The following is a 27,404-nucleotide window of genomic DNA, read 5'->3' as shown; positions in this document are numbered from 1 at the left end:
AAAACAGAATCACACATTTGAGCCCACATGAAATGATGACAGGAAGAGTAATGCCGGTACCTAAGATCAGGGGATCAGGAGGTCCTACGCTAGAATGTTCAGATCAAAGCACAAAAGAATATATACAACAATTAACTGTTATACATAGAACTATATTTGAACAGGAAAAAGCCAAGGAGGAGGAGAATCCGGTAACAGAACATCAGATCAAGCCTGGAGATCGAGTATACATCAGAAAGTTCCGGAGACGTTGGAACGAACCGAGACGAGAAGGACCGTTTGAAGTCACCAAAGTGTCTCCCACGGCTTTGCAAGTAGAAGGCAGTACACTGTGGTATCACTTGAACCATTGTACCAGAACGATACCAGGGGTGGGGGAGAGAAGGGAAATTGAAGAAGTACACAGAGTGGATAGAGGTGATAGCGAGGAAGAAATAGAAATACACGGGGAGAATCGTGGGGAGGAGGAACAGGGCCAAGGAAGAACAAAAAGAATAGAGGATGATGAAAGTAGTTCTGTACATGAGCTGGCTGATGATACAAATGCCCAGCCTGAGCCTATTAGTCAAGGTGCCGAGGGAGGTGAGGACAGGGAAGGGGCCCCATTCCCCACCTGGGAGTTGGAAACTATTTCCCTTAGGAACTTCCGTGACCCATAGAAAAGGAGAATGGGATACAGAAGACATAAGGGTGCAAAATCAGGAAGATAGAGTATTAAGACGAACAAAACGTGAACGATTAGTGAGCACAAATACTATTTGGGAAAAAGCGCAGAAAAACAAATGGTGGAAATGGGCTGAGTATACAGGTCAGAGAAACAGTGATGGGAAAGAGTGTGTAGTATGTGCATCAGAGAAACCTAACACCCAAGTAACTGATATACCATGGGGATCAGGAGACTGTAGAACCAGGAAACAAAGCTGGAGAAAGGAAAATTGCCGTCCATATACCACATATATAAGGTATCATATGATAGGGAATCGGAACTACTCGTATGAGAATATAGACTGTTCCGGATCCGCATGTGATAACCTTTGTAAAGGTGAGCCGCCGTTGTGTCAATACCACTGCATCCTGTTTGCTGGGGTAAAAAAGGGCATCTACAACTTGACCCACAGATGTCCAAAGTGGCCAAAAACGGCAGTGGACGCGGTCCCAAAGGAATGGAGTGTAGAGCCCAACTTACAAATCCGAGATTGCTATTGGAGGGAAAGTAGCACAGGAAGTAGTGTGGGAAATTACACAGGAGAGTGTGAAAGGATTTGGAATATAACCGATGCTCTTTATCTGATCCTCTCAGGAGGGGGATGGGCACCCCCTCCTTTTGTGTTAGACTATCAAGAAAATCAACTGGCCGATCTCTGGTGGCTTTGTGGCCCGGAGAAAGGGCTATTGGCAAAATTACCACAGAATTGGAAAGGACTATGTGCTCGAGTTATGCTTGCCCAGAGCATTGTGATACTACCGGGGGAAAGAGAAATTAAATCACAAAGAATTAAGAGGGCATATACCCCTGACCCTACGATAAAATTGGACGCAATCGGACAGCCCCGCGGCATCCCGAATGAGTTCAAAGCTAGGAACGAAATAGCTGCAGGGTTTGAATCCCTCTTTGTTTGGATCACACCCAGCAAGAATACTGAGTGGATCAATTACATCTATTATAATCAGCAGAGGTTTATTAATTATACGAATGATGCCCTGGAGGCCTTAGGAGAGCAGTTGGATGCGACCAGCAAAATGGCGTGGCAAAATCGACAGGCGTTAGATTGGCTCCTGGCAGAGAAAGGAGGGGTGTGTGTTATGTTTGGGGATCAGTGCTGCACATTTATCCCTAATAACACTAATCCAGAGGGGTCATTTACACAAGCCATGAATAAGTTAAGAAATCTTAAGAAAGAAGTGAAAGAAAATGCTGGGTTTGGGCATGAGGTATGGAGTTGGCTGGACAGAATATTAGGAAGATGGGGGGCGTGGTTTGCCAAAGCTGGAGCTGTAGCAATCGCAACAATAATCATTCTGGGACTGATATTTTGTTGTTTTTTACCCGCCCTGAGATCCTTCCTTACCAGAGTGGCAGCGCGGCAGATGGTGACGCGGGTGCTAAGCAGCTCACGCTCGAGAGAAAAAACAGAGGAATGGGAAAATCTTGAGCCGCCCCCGCTGAGTGGATTCACAATGACCTTGGTCGAAGTTGAAACTCGTCACTCTGTAAAATAACTACAATAGTGGAAGATCACCTTGTGGAAACAACAGCACCTTGCTGAAGTCCGCACGAAACCAGGAGAACTTAGTCTGTACACAGGAATCAGTCTTTTTCCCTTCCCTAGACAAGAGTGGGAAGGTTTTTGGCTGATGACTGTCAGGGGCAGGCAATCTGGAGGAGCAACCCAAAAATCAGAACCGGGATAGACAAATTATGATAAAGTTAGAATAGGGACACTGATCCCTGACCAAAATATTCGGCTCCTCCACATCGCCTGCAAAAAGTGATTAAAATAAAATACAAATGGGATCGAGCGAGGGGATTATTTGAGCTTGGTAATTGGGATGAGGCTAGGGAATAGCCTCAAAGGGGGGACTTGTAAGGGAAATTGTACTGGATATTGTATGAGTTTAGTATGAAATTCAGATTCACTTGTAAGGGAAATTGTACTGGATATTGTATGAGTTTAGTATGAAATTCAGATTCACTTGTAAGGGAAATTGTACTGGATATTGTATGAGTTTAGTATGGAATTCAGATTCACAGGTTTTAGTAAAATGATAAAGTAGATTTAGGTCTTAGTGAAATGATAAAGTAGATTTAGGTGAATAGTGAGATGGATATGTAACCTAAAGTAACTTCGTGTGACCTAATATAATCAAGTGTAGTCGATATGATTAAAGTGGAGGAACTAGAAGAACTAAAGAAGTAATATAGCAGTCACTGATTAGCAAAAGCAGACAATAGTCACTTAAGAAAACAAGAAAGACTGCTCGGTGGTTCAACTTAATAGCAGAGAGAATGTTTTCTTCTAAAAACACATTAGTAGACTATAAATCAGCAGGGGGGATGTCTTTTCTTCTAAACACATTCGCCTTAGCTTACAAAACCACGATTATTGTACAAACAGAAAAGTTCAGATAAGAGCAAGAGTTATTACCACCATGGTTTAAGAAACGAAGAGATATAACAGTGAACGACCGATTGCAAAGAAAACAGATAAAGTGTCAACTAAAAATAATGATGGCCAAAGAAAGAGCGGGCTGTAGGGTAAGATTACAACCAAGGACAGGCAGTAAAAGGGAGATAAGGATCTTGAGATAGGAGGCTGAAATGTACATAAAAGATTGTAAGCCCAAGAGCTCTTTGGAGTTTTCCGGACGCTCCCGGCTTTATCTCTTATGCTGAGAAATAAAGTCTTTTGCTTGAAAGATCGCTGCTCAGACTCTCTGTTTTAAACCGATGTAAACGAATTGTCGTCCTGGGGAACCACGACAGTATCTGTGTGACTCTCTGTCTCTATCTCTCTGTGTACCTGTGTGTCTCTCTGTTTCTATCTCTCTGTGTATCTGTGCGTCTCTCTGTGTCTCTATCTCTCTGTGTATCTGTGTATCTGTCTCTGTATTTCTCTGTACCTGTGTCTCTCTTTGTCTCTCTGTATATATCTCTGTATATTTGTATATTTCACTCTGTCTCTGTATTTGTGTCTCTCTCTGTCTCTTTGTTTCTCTCTGTTTCTATCTCTCTGTGTATCTGTGTGTCTCTCTGTCTCTATTTCTCTGTGTATCTGTGTGTCTGTCTCTGTATTTCTCTGTATCTGTATCTCTCTCTGTCTCTCTGTATATATCCCTGTATATTTGTATATTTCACTCTGTCTCTGTATCTGTATCTCTCTCTGTCTCTCTGTATATATCTCTGTATATTTGTATATTTCACTCTGTATCTGTATCTCTCTCTGTCTCTCTGTATATATCTCTGTATATTTGTATATTTCACTCTGTCTCTGTATCTGTATCTCTCTCTGTCTCTCTGTATATATCTCTGTATATTTGTATATTTCACTCTGTCTCTGTATCTTTACCCTGCTTCTGTAGCGTCTCAGATTCCACCTAATCTGCACATCTTTGGACTGTGGAAGGAAACCGGGGCACCTGGAGGAAACCCACGCAGACACAGGGAGAATGTGCAAACTCAACCCCCAACCGAGAATTGAATCCTGGTGCTGTGAGGCAGCAGTGCTAAACACTGTCCACCATGTCGCCCTATCCCATGTATTGGGACACGGTGAAAAGTATTGTTTCTTGCACGCTACACAGACAAAACATACCATTCATAGAGTCCATTTGGGAGAAGGAGAGGAGAGCGTGCAGAATACAGTGTTGCAGTTACCGATAGGGTATAGAGAAAGATCAGCTTAATGTATGGTAGGTCCACTCAAAAATTAACATTCTGACCAAACACTAAAGATTTCCACAAAACAAGGCTCACAAATTCAACACCACTTTCCTTTGTCCGCTCTCCCATCATGCTGTGCGCGGAGTCTCTGATCGATGCTAAGGGCCTAGTATTTGAGGCTCTGAGCTGAACCCACAATCTGTCTGATTCTGAGGGAAGATTACTGCCACTCAGATACAGCTGGCTGCAATATCCCCTTGAAATATATCTGTTGTGTACAGAGTCACATGTTTTTTTTCCCCTGTGTCTGCTGTCCTCAAAGAACTATTGAATAATCTAAACATCCGCATTAATGATCACAGAACAAGGCCAACATGGGGGAATCGAGTATCAGGTTTAAAAGTTTATTTATTAGTGTCACAAGTAGGGTTACATTAACACTGCAATGAAGTTACTGTGGAAAATCCGTAGTCGCCACGCTCTGGCGCCTGTTTGGGCAACTTGGGGAGAATTTAGCATGGCCGATACACCTAACCAGCGCGTCTTTCGAACTGTGGGAGGAAACCGCAGCACCCGGTGGAAACCCACGCAGACACGGGGAGAATGTACAAACTCCACACTGACAGTGACCCAAGCCAGGAATCAAACCCGGGTCCCTGGCGCTGTGAGGCAGCAGTGTTAACCACTGTGCCGCCCCTCATCAAAAAATTGTGCAGTTGTGGATTGCACAGGATAGGAGGGATGTGATAGCACTGGAAAAGGTGCAGAGGAGATTCACCAGGATGTTGCCTGGCCTGGAGAGTTTTAGTTCATAGAATCATAGAATCCCTACAGTCCAGAATGAGGCCATTCGACCCATCAAATCTGCACGGACTCTTACCCAGGCTTACCCCGTAACCCCACGTATTTTCCCGCTACTCCCCCTAACCTATACATCGTGGGACCCTCAGGGCAATTTTGCATGGACAATGCACCCGGAGGAAACCCACGCAGACATGGGGAGAATGTGCAAACTCCACACAGACAGTAACCCGAGGCCGGAATTGAACCCGGGTCCCTGGCGCTGTGAGGCAGCAGTGCTAACCACTGTGCCACCGTGCCACCACTCGAACTGAAGAGAGATTTTATAGACTGAGGGTGTGATCTTACCACCTGTTGACGCCACACTCCCGCTCAGCGAGGTCGGAGAATCTGGTGAGCAGCCAAATCTCCTTTCACTGCAGTGGGATGGGAAAATCCTGCCGGCCTGAACGGTGATAAGATTCCACCCTGGGGTTGTTTTCCGTGGAGCAGAGGAGGCTGAGGGGGAACATGACGGAGATGGATAAGATTATGAGGGACATCGATAGAGTAGACGGGAAGAAAGCTTTCCCCTTGGTGGTGGGATCAATGACCAGGGGGTATAGATTTAGGGTAAGGGGCAGGAGGTTTACAGGGGATGTGAGGAAAACCTTTTTCACCCAGAGGGTGGTGGGAGTCTGGAACTCTCTGCCTGAAAGGATGATGGAGGCAGAGACCCTCAGAACGTTTAAGAAGTGCTTAGCTATGCATTTGCAATGCCAAGGCTTACCAGGCCGTGAGCCAACTTGGGTGATTTGTCTTTGACCGGCACAGATGCAATGGGCTGAAGGGCCTTTTCTGTTCTCTAGACCTCCATTGCTAAAACACAACCTCACTGACCCAGCGTCTGGTCATCCATCCAAATCTCTCCCTCCACAGCTCGGGGACAAATCCTGCCGCGCAATCTTCCTTTGAAGTGGCTTTGGACATTTCATTCTCCGTGAGGACTTGTCCGGACAGTGGTTGCTGTTGTTGTGTTTGTCTCAGTGTCAGCTCAGAAACATGGACAACATGTTAGAAATGGCCGTCTCCCAGTGAGTGTGAGGACAGGGCAGGCTTTGAGCGAGGCCTGGGCCGCTCCCTGAAGGACACAGGGCCACCATTGTGCTTTTTGCTGACAAACAGAAAGCTTTCACCCCTCTCTCTCTCTCTCTCTCTCTCGTGTCTCATCTCACTCACATTCTGCCCCTTCCATTCACTCTGTGCTGCTTTCTGGAGGAGGCTGCCAGCTTTATCCGCCACAGAGCATCTGCCAGCAAGAGCATCAGATGAAACTTTCCATTCCCCAAGTCCCTCTTTCCTCTCTGCTCCTCGCTGTCTTTCCGGGGGAAATGGGATGGGAAGCTGATGGGAAAAGATTTGCAGGGCTCCAGGGACAAGGTGGAGCAGTGGGACTGGCTCGATTGCTCTAGCAGAGAGTCGACACCAGCTGAATGGGCTGAATGGCCTCCTTCATTCTGTGGCTATTCTATGGTTGACACACAATAGATAGTCAATATCTTTTCCCAAAGGTAGGGGAGTCTAAAACTCGAGGGCATGGGTTTAAGGTGAGAGGGGAGAGATACAAAAGTGTCCAGAGGGGCAATCTTTTCACACAGAGAGTGATGAGCATCTGGAACAAGCTGCCAGAGGTAGTAGTAGAGACGGACACAATTTTATCTTTTAAAAAGCATTTAGACAGTTACATGGGTAAGATAGATGTAGAGGGATATGGGCCAAATGTGAGAATTGGGAATAGCTTAGGGGTTAAAAGAAAAAGGGCAGCATGACAAGTTGGGCCAAAGGGCCTATTTCCATGCTGTAAACATCTATGACACTATGACAACTTGTCATTTGGGTCTCAACTTCAAGTTTCTAGGTGTCCAGATCACCAACAACCTGTCCTGGTCCCCCCCATGCCGACACTATAATTGAGAAAGCCCACCAACACGTCTACTTTCTCAGGGGGCTAAGGAAATTTGGCATGTCAGCTACGACTCTCACCAACTTCTACAGATGCACCATAGAAAGCATTCTTTCTGTATCACGGCTTGGTCTGGTTTCTGCTCTGTCCAAGACTGCAAGAAATTACAAAAGGTCGTGAATGTAGCCCCGTCCATCGCGCAGACGAGCCTCCCATTCATTGACTCTGTCTACACTTCCCGCAGCCTTAGAAAAGCAGCCAGCATAATTAAGGACCGCATGCACACATTCTCTCTTCCACCTTCTTCCGTCAGGAAAAAGATACAAAGTCTGAGATCACGTACCAACCGACTCAAGAACTTCCCTGCTGCCCTCAGACTTTTGAATGGACCTGCTACATATTAGATTTATCTCTCTCTACACCCTACGTATGACTGCAACACTACATTCTGCACCCACTCTTTTACTTCTCCCCGATGTACTCTATGAACGGTATGTTTTGTCTGCACAGCATACAAGAAACAATACTTTTCACTGTATCCCAATACATGCGACAGTAATAAATCAAATCGAAATCCTCCCAATTCTTTCCTCCACGATAGATCGCAGCATTTAAAGAACACGCCCAGGGCCCAGTGCTGAGTCTGAGGGTATCTGACTACAGTAAGGTGAGTGATACAGGAGGGTCTCACTGTCTGAGGGAGGTGAGTCTTAGCCTGGGGTGCGTGAGTGACCCAGGTTAATCTGACACTCCAGGGACAGTTGGAATGGAGCTTTCCCCCGGGCTGTCCCCTCCCCGTGTCTGCGTGGGTTTCCTCCGGGTGCTCCGGTTTCCTCCCACAGTCTGAAAGATGTGCTGGTTAGGGTGCATTGGCCGTGCTAAATTCTCCCTCAGTGTAACCCGAACAGGCGCCGGAGTGTGGCGACGAGGGGATTCTCACAGTAACTTCATTGTAGTGTTAATGTAAGCCTACTTCTGAGACTAATAAATAAACTGAAACTGAAGGTCAAGGTGCTGCTGTGACAATGCAGTCTTGTTTAAACACTCTGCAATGCTGAGACTGGGAGAAGTGACCAACAGGGGGCAGCATTGCAGCTTCTGTCCCCCTATTGAAACTGGGATTGTTGCTCCATCTGCTGCACAATCCCAACCCCATCCACTGGGGGCAATCTGGACAATGGCTGCAGACGGACCTCACTGCGCATGCGCAGCAATGACACCCACCGCCGGCCGCCATTTTGCGTTGCCAAGGGAGACGGCCAGCGGCCATATTCCGTTGCCAAGGGAGACGGCGGCGGCGACCATCTTGCGTTGCCAGGGGAGACGGCATCAATGCGGCTGCGTCCCGCGCGCTGACCTCTGGGAGCATTCCCGTCCTACACATGCGCACAGGCAGCCCCCGGGAGCGTTACAGCGACGCCCGGTGGCCAGGAAGGGCAATAGCAGCAGCACAGTCTCTGCCCAAAGGCTTCCCCAGTTCAGCTGCTCAGAGACACTGGGAATGTCTTCAAGTGGAAACTTCAGCTTCTCACATTCACCCCCTGTGTTCAGTCATTGTTTCCTAGACAACCTCTGTAGTCACATCACAAACAACTTGTTCACATTGAAGGCCATGGCAATCTGGACCATTCGGCTTCAAAGCCATTGAGCTTTGAAATTTCAATTGAAATGTTGGAGATGAGAGTTTATCGATGCAAGTCATGTTGCATGTGGAACGCTCACGATGCCACAATTAGAGCGGTGCAGACATCTCACAGGGTTGTGTGACTGGAGGAGATGTCAGAGACGGGCTGGTTAAATATAGAGGGACAGGGTCTGAAGCTAAGTTTTGGGTAAAAGATGGCAGTAATGTTGTGACATTAATTTAGCTTCAGATAGTTGCTGGGGAGGGGGATAGAGAGGTTGGGGAGCGATGTTTGTATTGGGGCAATCTCTCTCTCTCTCTCATCATGGATATATATGAATCCATCTCTCACTCTCTATCTCTCTGTACCCATTGTGTCCAGAGTCTTGTGAAGGCGCAGGCCGGTGGCAGGTTCTGTTTCCTGAAGGACATTTCCGAACCTGTCAGATTATTGTGACAATCCAGTAGTTTTCATGGTCACTTTTTCCTCGCGCCGGCCCCACAAATGATCAGATTCATTCAGCTCAATTTCACAATCTGCCTTTGTGTTTTTGTGGGTTCTCTCTCACTTCCTTTTTTCTGTTCGAACTCAATTTCCCAGGGTTTTAGAAGAGGAGGATTTGCAGTTGGGAAACTGAAACCAAATATGATATCGAAACCTGCTGGAGTTAGCCAATTTTATTGTAACCTGAATATCATTGTGTTTTGAACATGGAAGGAAAAAGCACCGTTTTTAGGGGAGAGAACCTGTACACGTGGTCTGTGTGTGGACAAGACTTCAAGCAATCATCCAGCCTTTCGGAACATAATTGCAGTCACAACAGGGAGAAGCTGTGGAAATGTGGGGACTGTGGGAAGGGATTCGATTACCCACCCCAGCTGGAGATTCATCGGGGCAGTCACAGCAGGGAGAGACCATTCACCTGCTCCCAGTGTGGGAAGGGATTCATTACCTCATCCCATCTGCTGAAACATCGGCGAATCCACACTGGAGAGAGGCCGTTCACTTGCTGTGTGTGTCGGAAGGGATTCACTCAGTCTTCAAACCTCTTTATATGCCCTGTTTGCCCTGTCTTTATATGCCCTGTTTGTGAACAGAATTCCCACTCACCTGAAGAAGGGGCTTGAAGCTCCGACAGCTTGTGTGGCTTTTGCTCCCAAATAAAGCTGTTGGACTTTAAGCTGGTGTTGTTAAACTTCTTACTGTGTTTACCCCAGTCCAACGCCGGCATCTCCACATCATGTTCTGCCTGAGTCAGAGGTGGGAGAAGATTCCATCAAGAGGAAATTGAATGGGAAGCTGAAGGGAAAATATTGACAGGGTTACGGGGAGAGGGTGGAGGATTTGGAATACTGCGTCCAGTTCTGGTCGCCACACTCCCAGAAGGACGTGGAGGCTTTGGAGAGAGTACAGAGGAGGTTTACCAGGATGTTGCCTGGTATGGAGGGGCTTGGTTATGAGGAGAGATTGGGGAAACTGGGGTTGTTCTCCTTGGAAAGACGGAGGATGAGGGGAGACTTAATAGAGGTGTATAAAATTATGAAAGGCATAGATAGGGTGAACGGTGGGAAGCTTTTCCCCGGGTCGGTGGTGACGTTCACGAGGGGTCATAGGTTCAAGGTGAAGGGGGGAAGGTTTAACACAGATATCAGAAGGACATATTTTACACAGAGGGTCGTGGGGGCCTGGAATGTGTTGCCGGGCAAGGTGGTGGAGGCGGACACACTGGGAACGTTTAAGACTTATCTAGACAGCTATATGAACGGAGTGGGAATGGAGGGATACAAAAGAATGGTCTAGTTTGGACCAGGGAGAGGCGCGGGCTAATTGTTCTTTGTTTCTCGTTTCAAGGCTTCATTCTATGATCATCTTGCTGGTGCCAGTACAGAGCGAGACTGCGGATAGTTGGGAACCTGTCTCGGGGGCAGGGAATTCAGATGGTGTTCGTAAAGCAGAAGTGGAAATGACTAGGGTTGGGAAGCAGTTTCTGATCAGGGCCAGTGTGATCTCCTGGACTCGTTTCGATCGCCTCAGGGGGTCGGAGAGGAATTTCCCAGATTTTTTTTCCCCATATTGGCCCTGGGGTTTTCACTCTGGGTTTTCGCCTCTCCCTGGAGATCACATGGTCTGGAATGGGGGGGTGGGGGTGAGTTAATAGGTTGTGATGAACAAAGCATCGTAGCTGTGAGGGACAGCTCGGTGGATAGGATATTAGGATGTAGATAGGCTGGAAAATTGGGCGGGGATCCTGGATTCAGGATTCAATCCTGGACCGGGGAGCGGCGCGGGCTTGGAGGGCCGGAGGGCCTGTTCCTGTGCTGTATTGTTCTTTGTTCTTTGATTGGGAATCGTGAAACTGCTCTTGCAGTGTGTCGATCCAGGCTTGACGGGCTGAATGGCCTCCTGTGCTGTCCCCATTCTATGATTCATACACAAGTTAACTTCTCAGTGTCTATTAGGCCCCACTCGTTCCTCCATGATCAGTTCCAGCATTTCAAGTTCAGATCCCAGTACTTTTTAGTTGGGGGATTGAGGAGTAAAACAGAAATAGGAATAAGAGTGTCGGTGCGCTTATGTTTTTGTATTTCTGTGTGTGTGAGAGAGAGAGACAGTTTCTAAGTGTGTGCAAGTGTCTATTTCAATGTGTGTTTCTGTGTGTGTGATTGTGTTTCTCTGCGTGTGTCTGTGAGTGAGTGTCTGTGTCTGTGTGTGTGTCTCTCTCTGGGTCTTTGTGCATGTGTGTCTGTGAGTGTGTGTTTGTGTCTCTCTGCGTGTGTATCTGTGTGTCTCTCTCTTTGTCTGTGTGTGTGTGTCTATGAGTGTGTGTGTGTGTCTGTATCTCTGTGAGTGCGTCTGTGTGTGTGTGTGTCTATGAGTGTGTGTCTGTGTGTGTGTGTGTCTATGAGTGTGTGTGTGTGTTTGTGTGTGTTTGTCATGATCTGTTTGAGTGGGAGAGCAGGCTCGATGGGTCAAATGGCCTCCAACTGCACATATTTGAGATTCAAATACATTGACACACATGCATGCTCACACACACACACACACACACACACACACACAGACACACACACACACACACACACACACACAGTATTGACATATTTATTGACCATTTAATGTGACTGAATGCTACACATCCTGGTTTGCCGATGACACAAAACATTAGACAGCATTGTAAGCAGCGTAGCTGGAAACATCACATTGCAAAGAGTTATTCATATTTTGTACATGGACAAAACTGGTGGAGAGGTTTCAGTGCAGGGAAATGTAATTTGACACAACTTAGATTTAAAAGGGATAGAACAACGCACTTTAATAAATGATGAAATGACAGAAACAGTGGAAGCTCCAAATGTCCAGATATTTCGCAGCTGAATTCGCACAATACACACAGCAATGGATCTGATATTGCGGAATTGTTGTAAATGTGGTTAATCTCAGTACGGAGGCTGTCTTCATGTTACAATGTTAGTCTGATCAGTCTCATCAAAACAGGGTCAACATTTCTGTACAATGTGAGTGAATCATCAGCTCAACTAGTTCAGGTTCAATGTTTAAAATAACCAGTCACTTTTCTGTGGCTGCTTTGGGAATGTCTCTCTACACCCTACCTATGACTGCAACACTACATTCTGCACCCTCTCTTTTACTTCTCCCAGATGTACTCTATGAACGGTATGTTTTGTCTGTACAGCATACAAGAAACAATACTTTTCACTGTATCCCAATACACGCGACAGTAATAAATCAAATCAAATCAAAATCCTCCCAATTCTTTCCTCCACGATAGGTCGCAGCATTTAAAGAACACGCCCAGGGCCCAGTGCTGAGTCTGAGGGTATCTGACGACAGTAAGGTGAGTGATACAGGAGGGTCTCACTGTCTGAGGGAGGTGAGTCTTAGCCGGGGGTGCGTGAGTGACCCAGGTTAATCTGACACTCCAGGGACAGTTGGAATGGAGCTTTCCCCCGGGCTGTCCCCTCCCCGTGTCTGCGTGGGTTTCCTCCGGGTGCTCCGGTTTCCTCCCACAGTCTGAAAGATGTGCTGGTTAGGGTGCATTGGCCGTGCTAAATTCTCCCTCAGTGTAACCCGAACAGGCGCCGGAGTGTGGTGACTAGGGGATTCTCACAGTAACTTCATTGTAGTGTTAATGTAAGCCTACTTCTGAGACTAATAAATAAACTGAAACTGAAGGTCAAGGTGCTGCTGTGACAATGCACTCTTGTTTAAACACTCTGCAATGCTGAGACTGGGAGAAGTGACCAACAGGGGGCAGCATTGCAGCTTCTGTCCCCCTATTGAAACTGGGATTGTTGCTCCATCTGCTGCACAATCCCAACCCCATCCACTGGGGGCAACCTGGACAATGGCTGCAGACGGACCTCACTGCGCACGCGCCGCAATGACACCCACCGCCGGCCGCCATTTTGCGTTGCCAAGGGAGACGGCCAGCGGCCATATTCCGTTGCCAAGGGAGACGGCGGCGGCGACCATCTTGCGTTGCCAGGGGAGACGGCATCAATGCGGCGGCGTCCCGCGCGCTGACCTCTGGGAGCATTCCCGTGCCGCACATGCGCACAGGCAGCCCCCGGCAGCATCACAGCGACGCCTGGTGGCCAGGAAGGGCAATAGCAGCAGCACAGTCTCTGCCCAAAGGCTTCCCCAGTTCAGCTGCTCAGAGACACTGGGAATGTCTTCAAGTGGAAACTTCAGCTTCTCACATTCACCCCCTGTGTTCAGTCATTGTTTCCTAGACAACCTCTGTAGTCACATCACAAACAACTTGTTCACATTGAAGGCCATGGCAATCTGGACCATTCGGCTTCAAAGCCATTGAGCTTTGAAATTTCAATTGAAATGTTGGAGATGAGAGTTTATCGATGCAAGTCATGTTGCATGTGGAACGCTCACGATGCCACAATTAGAGCGGTGCAGACATCTCACAGGGTTGTGTGACTGGAGGAGATGTCAGAGACGGGCTGGTTAAATATAGAGGGACAGGGTCTGAAGCTAAGTTTTGGGTAAAAGATGGTAGTAATGTTGTGACATTAATTTAGCTTCAGATAGTTGCTGGGGAGGGGGATAGAGAGGTTGGGGAGCGATGTTTGTATTGGGGCAATCTCTCTCTCTCTCTCATCATGGATATATATGAATCCATCTCTCACTCTCTATCTCTCTGTACCCATTGTGTCCAGAGTCTTGTGAAGGCGCAGGCCGGTGGCAGGTGATTACTGCCGAGGAGGACAGCCTTCAGCGCACTGGACCTGCGTGGCTGCACGGATAGCTCGAGGCACCTCTGCCTCCGACAGCATCATCTTCCACACGTGTGTCTCTTCTGGACTGTGTGTGTGTCGTGTGTAACTGGTGGGGACGATACAATCCAACTGGAACATGGTATGGTGGGAAGGTCTTATGAGCAAAGGCTGAGGGACTTGAGGCTGTTTTCGTTAGAGAGAAGGTTAAGAGGTGAGTTCTCATCATAAACCAGCTGCTCGCCTCCATGCTGTGGTACCGGCTGGTCCCTTTGACCCCTCCCCCTGGCTTTGTCGCCGATATCCAGAGAACCCTCGTGCGGTTCTTCTGGGACAATCGACTGCACTGGGTCCCTGCTGCGGTCCTGTATCTCCCGCTTGAGGAGGGCGGACAAGGTCTGGTGTGCCTCCGCACTCAGATAGCGATCTTCCGCCTCCAGGCCCTGCAGAGGTACCTTTACGTTGAGCCCCCTCCACAGTGGTGTGCCATGGCGACGTATTTCTTCCGCCAGTGGCACGGCCTCAATTATGACGTGCAGCTCCTGCATATCGAACTGGGGCGTGCTTCGACCGCCCTGCAGGAGTTGCCCGTCTTTTACCAGGGCCTCCTCACTGTCTGGAACAAGGTCGCCTCGCGACGCAGCTCTCCCCCGTCAGGAGTAGCGGCTCTCGTGCGAGAGCCGCTGCTCAGGAATCCGCTCCTCCAGCCGTATAACTTCAGGTGGCTGGCGGAGAGGGGGGCTGTGGACGCCGGGGTGACCAGAATCGGGGACGTGCTCGATGGCGGGGGGGCGGGCTGGATGAGTTCCCGCATGCTGGCTGGGCGCGCGGGGACGACCGTCCGGCGCGTGACCAAAGCCATCCTAGACCTTAGGACGGTCGTGCTCGGCCCCGAAACTGCACGCAAACTTGAGACGGCGCAGGCGTGCGGTGGGATCCCGCCCGAGCGTTCCCCTGTTCGGGCGGAATTCCACATTGGCCCAAAGCCTCAGCCCCCTCCCCTGGGTGAGGTGCCCCACAGCCTGAGCCGCCTCGCGGAAATGCCCTCCGTGCCTTTTTCTACCGCGCGGAGGCGTTTCCTGTGCGGGCTGCTGCTGCACACCCTCCAGTACTGCCTCCTCGCCTGTCGCCCGGATACACCTTGGCGGGCCTTGTTGCCGCCGGGCGGCGGAGGTCCCCGCTGGAGGTCCCTCTACGGAGGGATCTCCCCCAATTACGTCGGGGACCTGGGGTGGAGGGTGATGCATGCAGCAGTGCCGCACAACCGTAGGATTCACTGGTTCACGGGCTCCGAAGACTGCCCTTTCTGTGGCCTTGTGGAGTCCGTGGACCATGTCTATGTTGTGTGTCTTAGGCTGCACTCCCTTTATGTTTTCCTGAAGAACCTTTTATTGATGTTCTGTTTGCACTTCAGTCCCACGCTCCTGATCTACGGACACCCGGTGCGGAGAGGGGAGGGTCGGGATGGCGACCTCCTCGTGAACCTGCTCCTGGGCCTGGCGAAACGCGCCATTTACCGGTCCAGGCAGCGGGCGATCGAGGGGGCCGTCCATCCTGACTGTCTTCCCCTCTACCGCGGCTACGTTCGCGGCCAGGTGTCCCTGGAGAGGGAGCATGCGGTGTCCACGGGCGAGGTTGACTCTTTCCGCGCCCGCTGGGCACCGCAGGGGTTGGGGTGCGTTCCCGACCCTAATAATCACATTTTAATTTGATGTTTAAGTTTCCTTTGTACTTTGATTTCTGTTCGGGCTGTTCCCCCTCCTTTTTGGGGAGCTGCCCCTTTTACTTTGTCCTGATTTAATCTGAGTTTGTTTATTTGGTTTGGTTTGACCTGAAAAGAGGACAACAGGAGAGACGATGGCTTTGTGGTATTCGCGCGAGATTATTCAGAAACTCAGCTAATGTTGTGCGGACCAGATTCAATGAAAACAATATATATAATTAACAATCTACTGATGACCATGAAACCATTGTCGGAAAAAACAATCTTGTTCAATAATGTACTTAAGGGAAGGAAACCTGCCGTCCTTACCTGGTCCGGCCTACGTGTGACTCCAGAGGCACAGCAATGTGGTTGGCTCTCAACTCGTGAAGGGGAATAAATGCTGGCCAACCAGTGGCACCCATGTCAGACACACAGAAAAAGGAAATCACTGGAATCACTGTTGAAACTGTCCTGATAATAAGGCTAATGGACATATTGAGGAAAAGCAATGATATAATTATTTAGCCTTCCTTAACTTCCGTGTCACAATAAGAAAATAAGCATTTTTTTGTAGAATGTCAATTATTGAGCATGTTCAAAAAATTCAGTAGCTTCATGGAGCATCATCTCATCAAGGGCCATGCAGATAGCGCGGGAAAGTGGCGTTCAGGCTGACCAGCCCCGATCTAACTGAATGGCGACACCAAATCGAAGGACCGAATGGCCGACTGCTGCTCCCATGTTCTTTTACCCGATTTTTCGATATTCCTCCCCAAGTAAATCGCTAAATCTGGAAGTTCTCGCAGTAGGATAGTGACTTTACTGTTAGTCTGTTTTTGCTCACGGAGACGCCCGGTTTTTGTTTTTGTTTTGTTGGGTTTGTTTGTTTTTCGCTCCCTGCGGGGAGGAAGGAGGGAGGTGAGCTGCTGCCTGCCTTGCCCGGCCTGCCTGTTGCCTGCCTGCCTGCCGTCTGGCCTGCTTACCTGCCTGCCTGCCGTCTGGCCTGCTTGCCTGCCGTCTGGCCTGCTTACCTGCCTGCCTGCCGTCTGGCCTGCTTACCTGCCTGCCTGCCGTCTGGCCTGCTTACCTGCCTGCCTGCCGTCTGGCCTGCTTACCTGCCTGCCTGCCGTCTGGCCTGCTTACCTGCCTGCCGTCTGGACTGCCTGCCTGCCTGCCGTCTGGGCTGCCTGCCGTCTGGACTGCCTGCTTGCCTGCCATCCGGCCTCTGGAGGGTGTGCTCTCCCCGGGGGGAGGGAGGAAGAGAGGACAGAGAGTAACTGGAGGAGAAGGGCGGGGGGCGAAGGCGTTTGGACTGTCTCTTCTCCATCTGCAGTGGGGGGGGGGGTGAAGACCTTTTTTCCTAATTCCCCTACCCACTGCTGCTGTCCCCAAGATTGGTGCACCCTCCCCTTTTTCCCTCCTGACTGGGGCACCGGCCTTGTGCCTCATCTCCCTCCCACTGCTCCAACCTCCTCTCTCCCTCTCTCACTCCGGAGAGAGAACACCTACACCCCTACCCACCTACCCCACCCTCCCTTATTTTTCCCTCCACATATACGCCCTGCCGTACATCTGGGCAGTCTCGGGGTGGGTGTAGCACTTCCCCTGATACAATGGCGACATCACCAGCGTCGCCGGTGGCAGGGCCTTCTCGGCCCACCTATGCGGGCATGGCGGCTGCCAGAGCCCCCGCCGCTCCCAAGGCCCTGCCGCCATTCTCCCTAATCACGCGGCAGCTCGGGGTGAAGTGCTACGCCCACCCCGACATGTCTATCGAGGCCTGCGTCAAGGCAATGGCTGGGGTTGTCGGCCCCTCAGCCATTGTCGCGGCCTCAAAGATGTACGGCCGGGCCGTATTCTTCCTGAAGGCCGAGCGGGCGGTTCGCCTCGCCCTGGAGAGGGGGCTCACGGTGGGCGGGACGTTCCTGGCGGTGGACCCTTTGGAGGCCACCGCCCACAAGATAGTAATATCGAACGTCCCGCCCTTCCTACCGAGTGAGCTCCTCCTCCCCCACCTCCATCTACTGGGGGAGGTCAGGTCCGGGGTGCAGCCGATCCCGCTCGGCCTTCGGGACCCCTCCCTCCGCCACATTTACTCCTTCCGGCGCCAGGTTTTTGTCCGCCTGGCCCGGGAGGAGGAACTGGAGGGAGGTTTCAATGTCCCCCACGAGGGGACCACGTACCGGGTCTTTTGGTCCGCGGACGGTGTGCGGTGCCATGCCTGTAAGGAGGCGGGGCACGTGAGAAAAAACTGCCCCGTCTCCAAGGCCGCCGACCACCAACCCAAGGCGGCCGCAGCTGGCACCGCAGCCCCCTCTCCCCCCAAGCGAGTACCATCTGCCCCCCCGCGAGGGGAGGCCACGCCGGCAGCAGCTGCCACCTCAGCTGCCGGCGGGGGGGGGAGCGGAGCCCCCGCGCGGCCAAAAGGCCCAGAAGGGACCTACAAAAAAGAAGGGGGGTACCGGAACCCCGGCCCCCAGGGAAAACACCCCAACCACCCCGGCAGCCGGCTCGGGGACCGCCTCAGTCTCCACCTGCGCCCCCCCCCCCCCACCACCACCATCTGCCGGGCCCGTGGGCTCTCCGGGGCCTAGTGCTGGGTCCGGCGCCCGGGATCATGGGCCCGAGCATGGGGGGGTAAGCGACCCCGAGCCGGCAAAACTGGCGACGCCGCCACCTCGGGGGGAAGTGACGGGAGAGCAGGGGGGGCGCGGCAAGGCGAAGAGGGGCGGAGGGCGAGGGGCCTCGCCTGCCCGAGGGCAGGTTAACAAAAAGAGGCGGGGCCCCTCGGGCACCGTAGAGTTCGAGGTCTGCGTGCCCCTCCCCCCTTGTGAGTCATCTCCTGCCGTGCCCCCACCTGTCTTTGTGCCTTGTCCCGCGAAAAAAGGGGGCAAGGCACCCTGTAAATCCAAGCATGTGTTGCCTCAGTCCCCCGGCGAGGAGTCTCCGGGGCCGGGTGGCAGCGGGGCCCCCACGGTTCCGTTCCACCCGGCCGGTTACAACCCGGAGTTCTTCTTCAGTCTGTCGGGGGACTGGGGCGACACTCCAATGTTCATGTCCTCGTGCGGCGGCGGCGAAGAGACGATCCACTCGTCCTCTCCGTCCCGACCTTGGACGCTGGACATCCCCAACCTCAGTCCGAAGGATACACCGGACCTGGGGGGTGTCCAAGCGTCTGGGGCGGGGGGGGGGGCTGGGCCGCCGTCGCACGGGGGCCCGCAATCCGGGAAAGGTGAGCCCGGGGGGAACCCCTCCTCCACCGATCCTGGGGGTGGGATCGGGGAGGGGCTAGGGCTAGTTGGTGGCTCCGTGCCGCCCGCCGTACGTCCTGCGGCGGGGGACTCGGAGTCGAGGGGCGACCGCCCTGAGGAGGTCAGTGGCTCGGTGGAGGGCACGGGGACACTTTCAGAGTCTGCCCAGAGCGAGGCGGGGGACTCCCTCGTGCCCCCCACCGAGTCGTCCCTCATCCCCTCCAAGGACCTCAGGGTCTTTATCCGTAACCATTCCGGTCGCTCCGACATAATCCGGCTAGCCCTCGGCCACTGGCCGGACCTGGCGCAGCTCGTCCGGTCCGTGAAGGCATGCTCGCATGCCTCCGCGGGCCTGGAGAAAATAGAGCGGCGCTGGGTACTGCGGTTCCTCCACAGGCTCGAAAAGGTGGGGGGTGGACTGGTGAGAATTGCGCCAGCCCCCCCCACACACCTAGTTAAGTGGTGACGGTGGCACAAAGCTGCTGACATGAAGGTGACCATAGCCAGCCTCAACATCAACGGCAGCAGTGGGCCACACCGCAGGTTCCAGAACTTCTCGGTCCTCCGTGACGGGAAGTATGCGGTGTGTTTCCTGCAGGAAACCCACACCGTTCCGGGAGACGAAGCCCAATGGCTCCTGGAGTGGCGAGGGGGGGTCTACATGAGCCACCTCACGCTCGCTTCTTGCGGGGTGGCTATCTTGTTGGCCCCGCGTTATAAGCCGGAGATCTTGGGGGTCAAGGAGCCGGTGCCAGGCCGGTTGCTGCACTTGACGGTCCGTGAGGGGGGCGTGGTCATTCACTTGCTGAATGTCTACGCCCCGACCGCTGGACCGCAGCAAACGACTTTCTACGAGAAAGTGTCCGCTCACATCGACACCATCGCGGGGGGCGAATGCATTATCCTCGGGGGAGATTTCAACTGCATCCTCGAGGCACGGGACCGCACCGGCCCCTGGCTGCGCACTCCGGCGGTGGTGAAGTTGCGGGACCTGATCGGGTCCCACGACTTGGTGGACGTCTGGAGACATCTCCATCCTGGCTCCAGCGCCTTCACTTTCGTGAGGCCTGGAGTCGGAGCGTCCAGGCTCGACCGCCTTTACATTTCGAAGGCGCACGTGTCCGGCGTGTCCTCGGTCTCCATGCGGCCGGTGTCGAGCACGGACCACAGCCTGGTGTGGGCGGACTTTGCGCCGTCTCGCATCCGGCGGGGGTCCGCGTACTGGCACTTTAACAACACGCTGCTGGAGGACGAGCGCTTCCTGGACTCGTTCCGTCGATTCTGGGCCGGCTGGAGAAGGAAGCGGGGAGGCTTCCCCTCCTTGAGGCTCTGGTGGGATGTGGGCAAGACTCACGTCCGTACCTTCTGTCAGGGGTACGCGAGGGGGTCGACAAAGAGGCGGAAATCCAGGCTCGAGGAGTTGGAGAAGGAGGTGCTCGACCTGGAGGCACGTCTCAGTCGGCCTGACGCGGACCCGGCCCTGCGTTCGGAGTACAGGGAGAAGAAGGACGCGCTGCGAGACCTGCAGCTTGCCAGGTCTCGCGGCGCGTACGTGAGGTCGCGGCTCCAGTTCCAGGTGGACCTGGACCGCGGCTCCCCCTTCTTCTACTCGCTGGAAAGAGGGCGGGCTAACCGTCAGCAGCTCCTTACGCTGCTGGCCGACGACGGTTCCCCCGTCTCGGATCCGGAGGGCATCCGGGCCATTGCCCGGGAGTATTACACCTCGCTCTTCTCTCCGGATCCGTCCAGCGAGGATGCCCGCAGACTTCTGTGGGAGGACCTGCCGCAGGTCGGCCCGGAGGGCGTCGGCAGGCTCGAGGCCCCTACCACCATGGCCGAGCTGACCGGCGCCCTAAATGGCCTCAGCCGGGGCAAGGCCCCTGGGCTGGACGGGCTGACAGTAGAGTTCTTCAGGGCGTTCTGGGACGTCCTGGGGAGCGACTACGCGGGGGTCCTGGGGGAGAGCGTCGCTACCGGGGAGATGCCCCTTTCGTGGCGCAGGGCCGTCATTGCCCTGCTGCCCAAGAAGGGGGATCTCCACCTGCTCAAGAACTGGCGCCCGGTCTCCCTCCTCAGCACGGATTATAAAATCTTTGCCAGGGCTATGGCTTCACGCCTTGGATCCGTGCTGGACCACTTGATCCACCCTGACCAGTCCTACACGGTCCCGGGCCGTTGCATACATGACAATCTCCACCTGGTCCGGGACCTAATCCATCACACCCAGAGGGCTGGTCTGTCGGGCGCCTTCTTGTCATTAGATCAGGAGAAGGCGTTCGACAGGGTGGAGCACGAGTATTTACTCGGGACTCTGCGGGCATTCGGGTTCGGGACGCATTTTGTCGCCCGGATCCGATTACTGTACTCTGCCGCAGAGTGTCTGATTAAGGTTAACGGGTCCCTGACGGCGCCCCTTCGCTTCGGGAGAGGAGTACGGCAGGGCTGCCCCTTGTCCGGCCAACTGTATTCCGTATGCGTGGAGCCATTCCTGCGCCTCTTGCGGAGGAGGTTGTCAGGTTTGGTCCTGCGCGGACCGGACGTAGGGGTGGTCCTGTCAGCTTACGCCGACGACGTGCTCCTCATGTTCACGGACCCGGCTGACCTGCGGAGGATGCGAGAATGCCAGGCGGTGTACTCCGCCGCGTCCTCCGCCAGGATCAACTGGGCCAAGTGCTCCGGACTCCTTGTCGGTCCTTGGGAGACGGACCCCCTCCCGGAGGAGCTCAGGCCTTTCACCTGGAGCAGGACCGACCTCCTCTACTTGGGGGCCCATCTCTGCCCAGCCGAGGAATCCTGGCCGGCGAACTGGCGGGAGCTGGAGGCCAAAGTCTCCGCCCGCCTGAGTCGCTGGACAGGACTGCTCCGAGTGCTGTCCTACGGGGCGCGAGCTCGCGTCATAAACCAGCTGGTCGCCTCCATGCTGTGGTACCGGCTGGTCCCTTTGACCCCTCCCCCTGGCTTTGTCACCGATATCCAGAGAACCCTCGTGCGGTTCTTCTGGGGCAATCGACTGCACTGGGTCCCTGCTGCGGTCCTGTATCTCCCGCTTGAGGAGGGCGGACAAGGTCTGGTGTGCCTCCGCACTCAGATAGCGACCTTCCGCCTCCAGGCCCTGCAGAGGTACCTTTACGTTGAGCCCCCTCCACAGTGGTGTGCCATGGCGACGTATTTCTTCCGCCAGTGGCACGGCCTCAATTATGACGTGCAGCTCCTGCATATCGAACTGGGGCGTGCTTCGACCACCCTGCAGGAGTTGCCCGTCTTTTACCAGGACCTCCTCACTGTCTGGAACAAGGTCGCCTCGCGACGCAGCTCTCCCCCGTCAGGAGTAGCGGCTCTCGTGCGAGAGCCGCTGCTCAGGAATCCGCTCCTCCAGCCGTATAACTTCAGGTGGCTGGCGGAGAGGGGGGCTGTGGACGCCGGGGTGACCAGAATCGGGGACGTGCTCGATGGCGGAGGAGCGGGCTGGATGAGTCCCCGCGTGCTAGCTGAGCGCGCGGGGACGTCCGTCCGGCGCGCGGCCAAAGCCATCCTAGACCTTAGGACGGTCGTGCTCGGCCCCGAAACTGCACGCAAACTTGAGACGGCGCAGGCGTGCGGTGGGATCCCGCCCGAGCGTTCCCCTGTTCGGGCGGAATTCCGCATTGGCCCAAAGCCTCAGCCCCCTCCCCTGGGTGAGGTGCCCCACAGCCTGAGCCGCCTCGCGGAAATGCCCTCCGTGCCTTTTTCTACCGCGCGGAGGCGTTTCCTGTGCGGGCTGCTGCTGCACACCTTCCACTACCGCCTCCTCGCCTGTCGCCCGGATACACCTTGGCGGGCCTTGTTGCCGCCGGGCGGCGGAGGTCCCCGCTGGAGGTCCCTCTACGGAGGGATCTCCCCCAATTACGTCGGGGACCTGGGGTGGAGGGTGATGCATGCAGCAGTTCCGCACAACCGTAGGGTTCACTGGTTCACGGGCTCCGAAGACTGCCCTTTCTGTGGCCTTGTGGAGTCCGTGGACCATGTCTATGTTGAGTGTCTTAGGCTGCACTCCCTTTATGTTTTCCTGAAGAACCTTTTATTGATGTTTTGTTTGCACTTCAGTCCCACGCTCCTGATCTATGGACACCCGGTGCGGAGAGGGGAGGGTCGGGATGGCGACCTCCTCGTGAACCTGCTCCTGGGCCTGGCGAAACGCGCCATTTACCGGTCCAGGCAGCGGGCGATCGAGGGGGCCGTCCATCCTGACTGTCTTCCCCTCTACCGCGGCTACGTTCGCGGCCAGGTGTCCCTGGAGAGGGAGCATGCGGTGTCCACGGGCGAGGTTGACACTTTCCGCGCCCGCTGGGCACCGCAGGGGTTGGGGTGCATTATTGACCCTAATAATCACATTTTAATTTGATGTTTTTAAGTTTCCTTTGTATTTTGATTTCTGTTCGGGCTGTTCCCCCTCCTTTTTGGGGAGCTGCCCCTTTTACTTTGTCCTGATTTAATCTGAGTTTGTTTACTTGGTTTGGTTTGACCTATAAAGAGGTCTCTCTGAATGATGGTTTGGTTTGCCCTAAAAAGAGGTCTCTCTGAATGAAGATTGAGCTTCAGACAGACTCAAACTTCCTCCTGTCGCCAACATCTGTGAGTAAAACAGTTTCTTTTCTGCACCATTCAATTTCTTTTCTCATTCTGGGGAAAATTGGGGATTTGCAGCAACTGAAGGGAAAGGAAGTGAATCCAGGGAGGCTGCAGACTCTGGAAAGGTTGGCCCAGGTCTCTCTCTCTCTCATAAAGTCATTTTCTCCCTCAGCTTGACACATTGATTTGTCTGGCAAAAATGTCCCTATCCTAATGTTCACAATTAAAGGGCTGGTTTCCCCAGGAGATGGCAGATTTCCTTCCCTAAAGCACCTTAATGAACCAGATGTGTTTTTTTGGTCAATCGACAATGGTTTCATGGTCATCAGTAGATTCTTAATTCTAGATTTTGTTTTTAAATTCAAATTCCACCATCTGCTGTGGCAGGATTCGAACCTGGGTCCCCAGAACATTAACTGAGTTTCTGGATTAATAGTCTAGCAATAATACCACGAGTCGATCAGCTCCCCTGTTGTTATATGGTACAGATTAGATATATTATTTATAGCTCTGTAATAAAATACACTTATTATATCTGGCTGTGTAATTTTGGACTGCAGCTATATTATATATTTCCAACAATCTCTTCCCTCAGAGAATTGTTAGTATCTAGATTTCTCTCCCAGTGGAGGGATTGAATATATTCAAGGATGAGTTAGACAGTTTTTGAAATGACAAGGGAGTCAATAATTATTGGGAACAGGCTGGAAAATGGAGAGAAAGCTCAGATGAGGAAGGATTTCTTCACTCAAGGATGTGTGATGTTTTGGATTCTCTACCGCAGAGGACTATAGAGCCTCAGTCATCAAGAATTTTCAAGAGAGGGATTGATAGGTTTCTAGATATTGAAGATATCGATGGATATGGGGGACAGTGTGGGGAAAATAATGCAGAGGTAGATCAACCAATAATCTCAATGAATGGTTGAGCAGACTCGATGGGCCGAATGCTGACTGCGGCTCCTATTTGTTCTGATTTCTGTGCTGGACAGGAAGCAGTGAGCATGGATCTGTCAATCAGCCTCAATCAGCACCTTCAGGAGAATTGGGAGGGTGAATATTAGATACAGCAGAGTGAGAATGGAGGGAGAGTGTGTGGGATGGAGATTCACAGCTTTTGCAGAATGAGAGAGAAAAGAATGTTCATTAGAATCATAGAATTGCTGCATCTTATCAACCGTCCCTGAGCTTTCACAATGAATCCCACTTCTGAGGACACCTTTATCTCTGACTTGTCCGTACTGCTGGCAGTCTCACAAAGCAGCTGCCTGTGTGCTGATACGGGAGGCCCTGCTGGGCAAGTTTAATGCTCCATGACTGTGTCTTTAATGAATGCTCCATAGAAACTAGAAATGTCGATTTGAATTTCGATCATATTCTGAATTGCGATGTTTTTTCTAAATTGACTTACAGGATATTAGACAAGGAGAAATCAGACAGAAATCTCCAACATCACATCGAGATCTGACAGAGCGACTCGATTTCTTGGGACCTGAAATCATCGGCCTTTGAATCGAGCAGGAAAAATGTTTGTTTGGCCTCTTGGCTTCAAAAGATTGTAAATATCACTGTTACTAGAAATGCATTGAGATATACACACCCGAGTGAGAGTGTTCCAGTGCACTGAGTGTGGAAAGAGCTTTAACCAGTTACACAGCCTGAAAATACATCGCAGCATTCACAGCGGGGAGAGACTGTACCCGTGTTCTGTTTGAGATTTAACTGATTGTTTAACCTGGAGAGTCACAAGGACACCCGCACCATGGAGAAACGGTGGAAATGTGGGGACTGTGGGAAGGGATTCAGGTTCCCATCTCTGCTGGAAATTCATCAACGCAGTCACACTGGGGAGAGGCCGTTCACCTGCTCTGTGTGTGGGAAGGGATTCACTGACTTACCTAATCTGCAGAGACACCAACGAGTTCACACTGGGGAGAGGCCATTCACCTGCTGTGTGTGTGGGAAGGGATTCAGTCAGTTATCCAGCCTGCAGAAACACAATCTCACTCACACCAATGAGAGACCATTTAAATGCTCTGACTGTGGGAGTGGTTTCAAAAGCTCTGGGGAACTGATGTCCCCCCAGCGCGCTCACATTGAGGAGAGACCGTTCAGCTGCTCTCACTGCTCAAAGAGATTTAGAACTTCATCCAACCTGAAGCTACACCAGCGAGTTCACACTGGGGAGAGACCATTCACCTGCTCTGTGTGTGGAAAGGGATTCACTCAGTTATCCCATTTACAAACACACCAGGGAGTTCACACTGGGGAGAGGCCGTTCACCTGCTCTGTGTGTGGGAAGGGATTCACTCAGTTACCCAGCCTGCAGAAACACAATCTTTCTCATACCAATGAGAGACCATTTAAATGCTCTGACTGTGGGAGTGGTTTCAAAAGCTCTCGGGAACTGATGATCCACCAGCGCGCTCACACTGGGGAGAGACCGTTCAGCTGCTCTCACTGCACAAAGAAATTTAGAACTTCATCCGACCTGCGGAGACACCAGCGAGTTCACACTGGGGAGAGACCGTTCACCTGCTCGGTGTGTGGGAAGGGATTCACTCATTCATCAAACCTGTGCAGACACAATCTCACTCACACCAATGAGAGACCCTTTAAATGCTCTGACTGTGGGAGCGGATTCAAAAGCTCTCAGGATCTGGTGTCCCACCAGCGCATTCACACTGAGGAGAGACCGTTCAGCTGCTCTCACTGCACAAAGAGATTTAGAACTTCATCCAACCTGCAGATTCACCAGCGAGTTCACACTGGGGAGAGACCATTCCCCTGTTCTGTGTGTGGGAAGGGATTCACTCAGTCATGTAGCCTGCAGAAACACAAAGCCACTCACACCAATGAGAGACCGTTTAAATGCTCTGACTGTGGGAATGGCTTCAAAAGCTCTCAGGATCTGGTGTCCCACCAGCGCGCTCACACTGAGGACAGACCGTTCAGCTGCTCTCACTGCTCAAAGAGGTTTAAAACATCATACAGCCTGCTGAAACACCAGCGAGTTCACACCGGGGAGAGACCATTCACCTGCTCGGTGTGTGGGAAGGGATTCACTACTTCATCCCACCTGCGCAGACACAATCTCACTCACACTAATGAGAGACCGTTTAAATGCTCTGACTGTGGGAGCGGATTCAAAAGCTCTCACGATCTGGTGTCCCACCAGCGCATTCACACTGAGGAGAGACCGTTCAGCTGCTCTCACTGCACAAAGAGATTTAAAAGGTCATCCAGCCTGTGGGAACATCAGCGAGTTCACACCGGGGAGAGACCGTTCACCTGCTCTGTGTGTGGGAAGGGATTCACTACTTCATCCAGCCTGCAGAAACACAAAGCCACTCACTCCAAGGAGAGACCCTTTAAATGCTCTGCCCGAGAGGCCGGCTTCAGAAGCTCTCAGGAACTGATGATCCCCGAGCACATTCACACCGGGGAGAGGCCGTTCAGCTGCTCTCACTGTTCAAGGAGGTTTAGAATATCATCAACACTGCTGAAACACCAGTGAGTTCACACCGGGGAGAAACCATTCACCTGCTCGGTGTGTGCGAAAGGATTTACTCAGTTATCCAGCCTGCCCAGACACAACATCATCACACCCAGGAGAGAGCCTTTAAATGTGGGCGTGGCTTCAAAAGCTCTCGGGAACTAATGTCCCACCAGTGAGTTCACACCAGGCAGAGGCTGGTCACCTGCTCTGACTGGGAAGGGATTCACTCAGTCAGCAAACTTGGTGAAACACCAGTGAGTTCACAAGTGATGACAGTTCTGGGATTATTCTTGTGAATCTTTCTTGCTCCTTCTCCAGTGCCTCTGTTTCCTTTTTCTAAA

The 27,404-nt window shown here is 52.3% G+C and overlaps 1 protein-coding gene across 1 annotated transcript in view; it reads left to right on the top strand.

Moving 5' to 3' along the window:
- Positions 1-27,404, top strand: part of LOC144484229 (uncharacterized) — a 239,447-nt gene that overhangs the window by 198,911 nt on the left and 13,132 nt on the right. Inside the window, exon 3 of the mRNA XM_078202763.1 lies at positions 25,701-26,352. Coding sequence (XP_078058889.1) covers positions 25,701-26,352 — 652 coding nt within the window. The remainder of the gene's footprint in view (positions 1-25,700; positions 26,353-27,404) is intronic.

The sequence above is a fragment of the Mustelus asterias genome, unplaced genomic scaffold (assembly GCF_964213995.1).
Source record: "Mustelus asterias unplaced genomic scaffold, sMusAst1.hap1.1 HAP1_SCAFFOLD_96, whole genome shotgun sequence".
Classification (NCBI taxonomy): Eukaryota; Metazoa; Chordata; class Chondrichthyes; order Carcharhiniformes; family Triakidae; genus Mustelus; species Mustelus asterias.
This window is presented reverse-complemented; position numbering and strand designations above follow the sequence as displayed.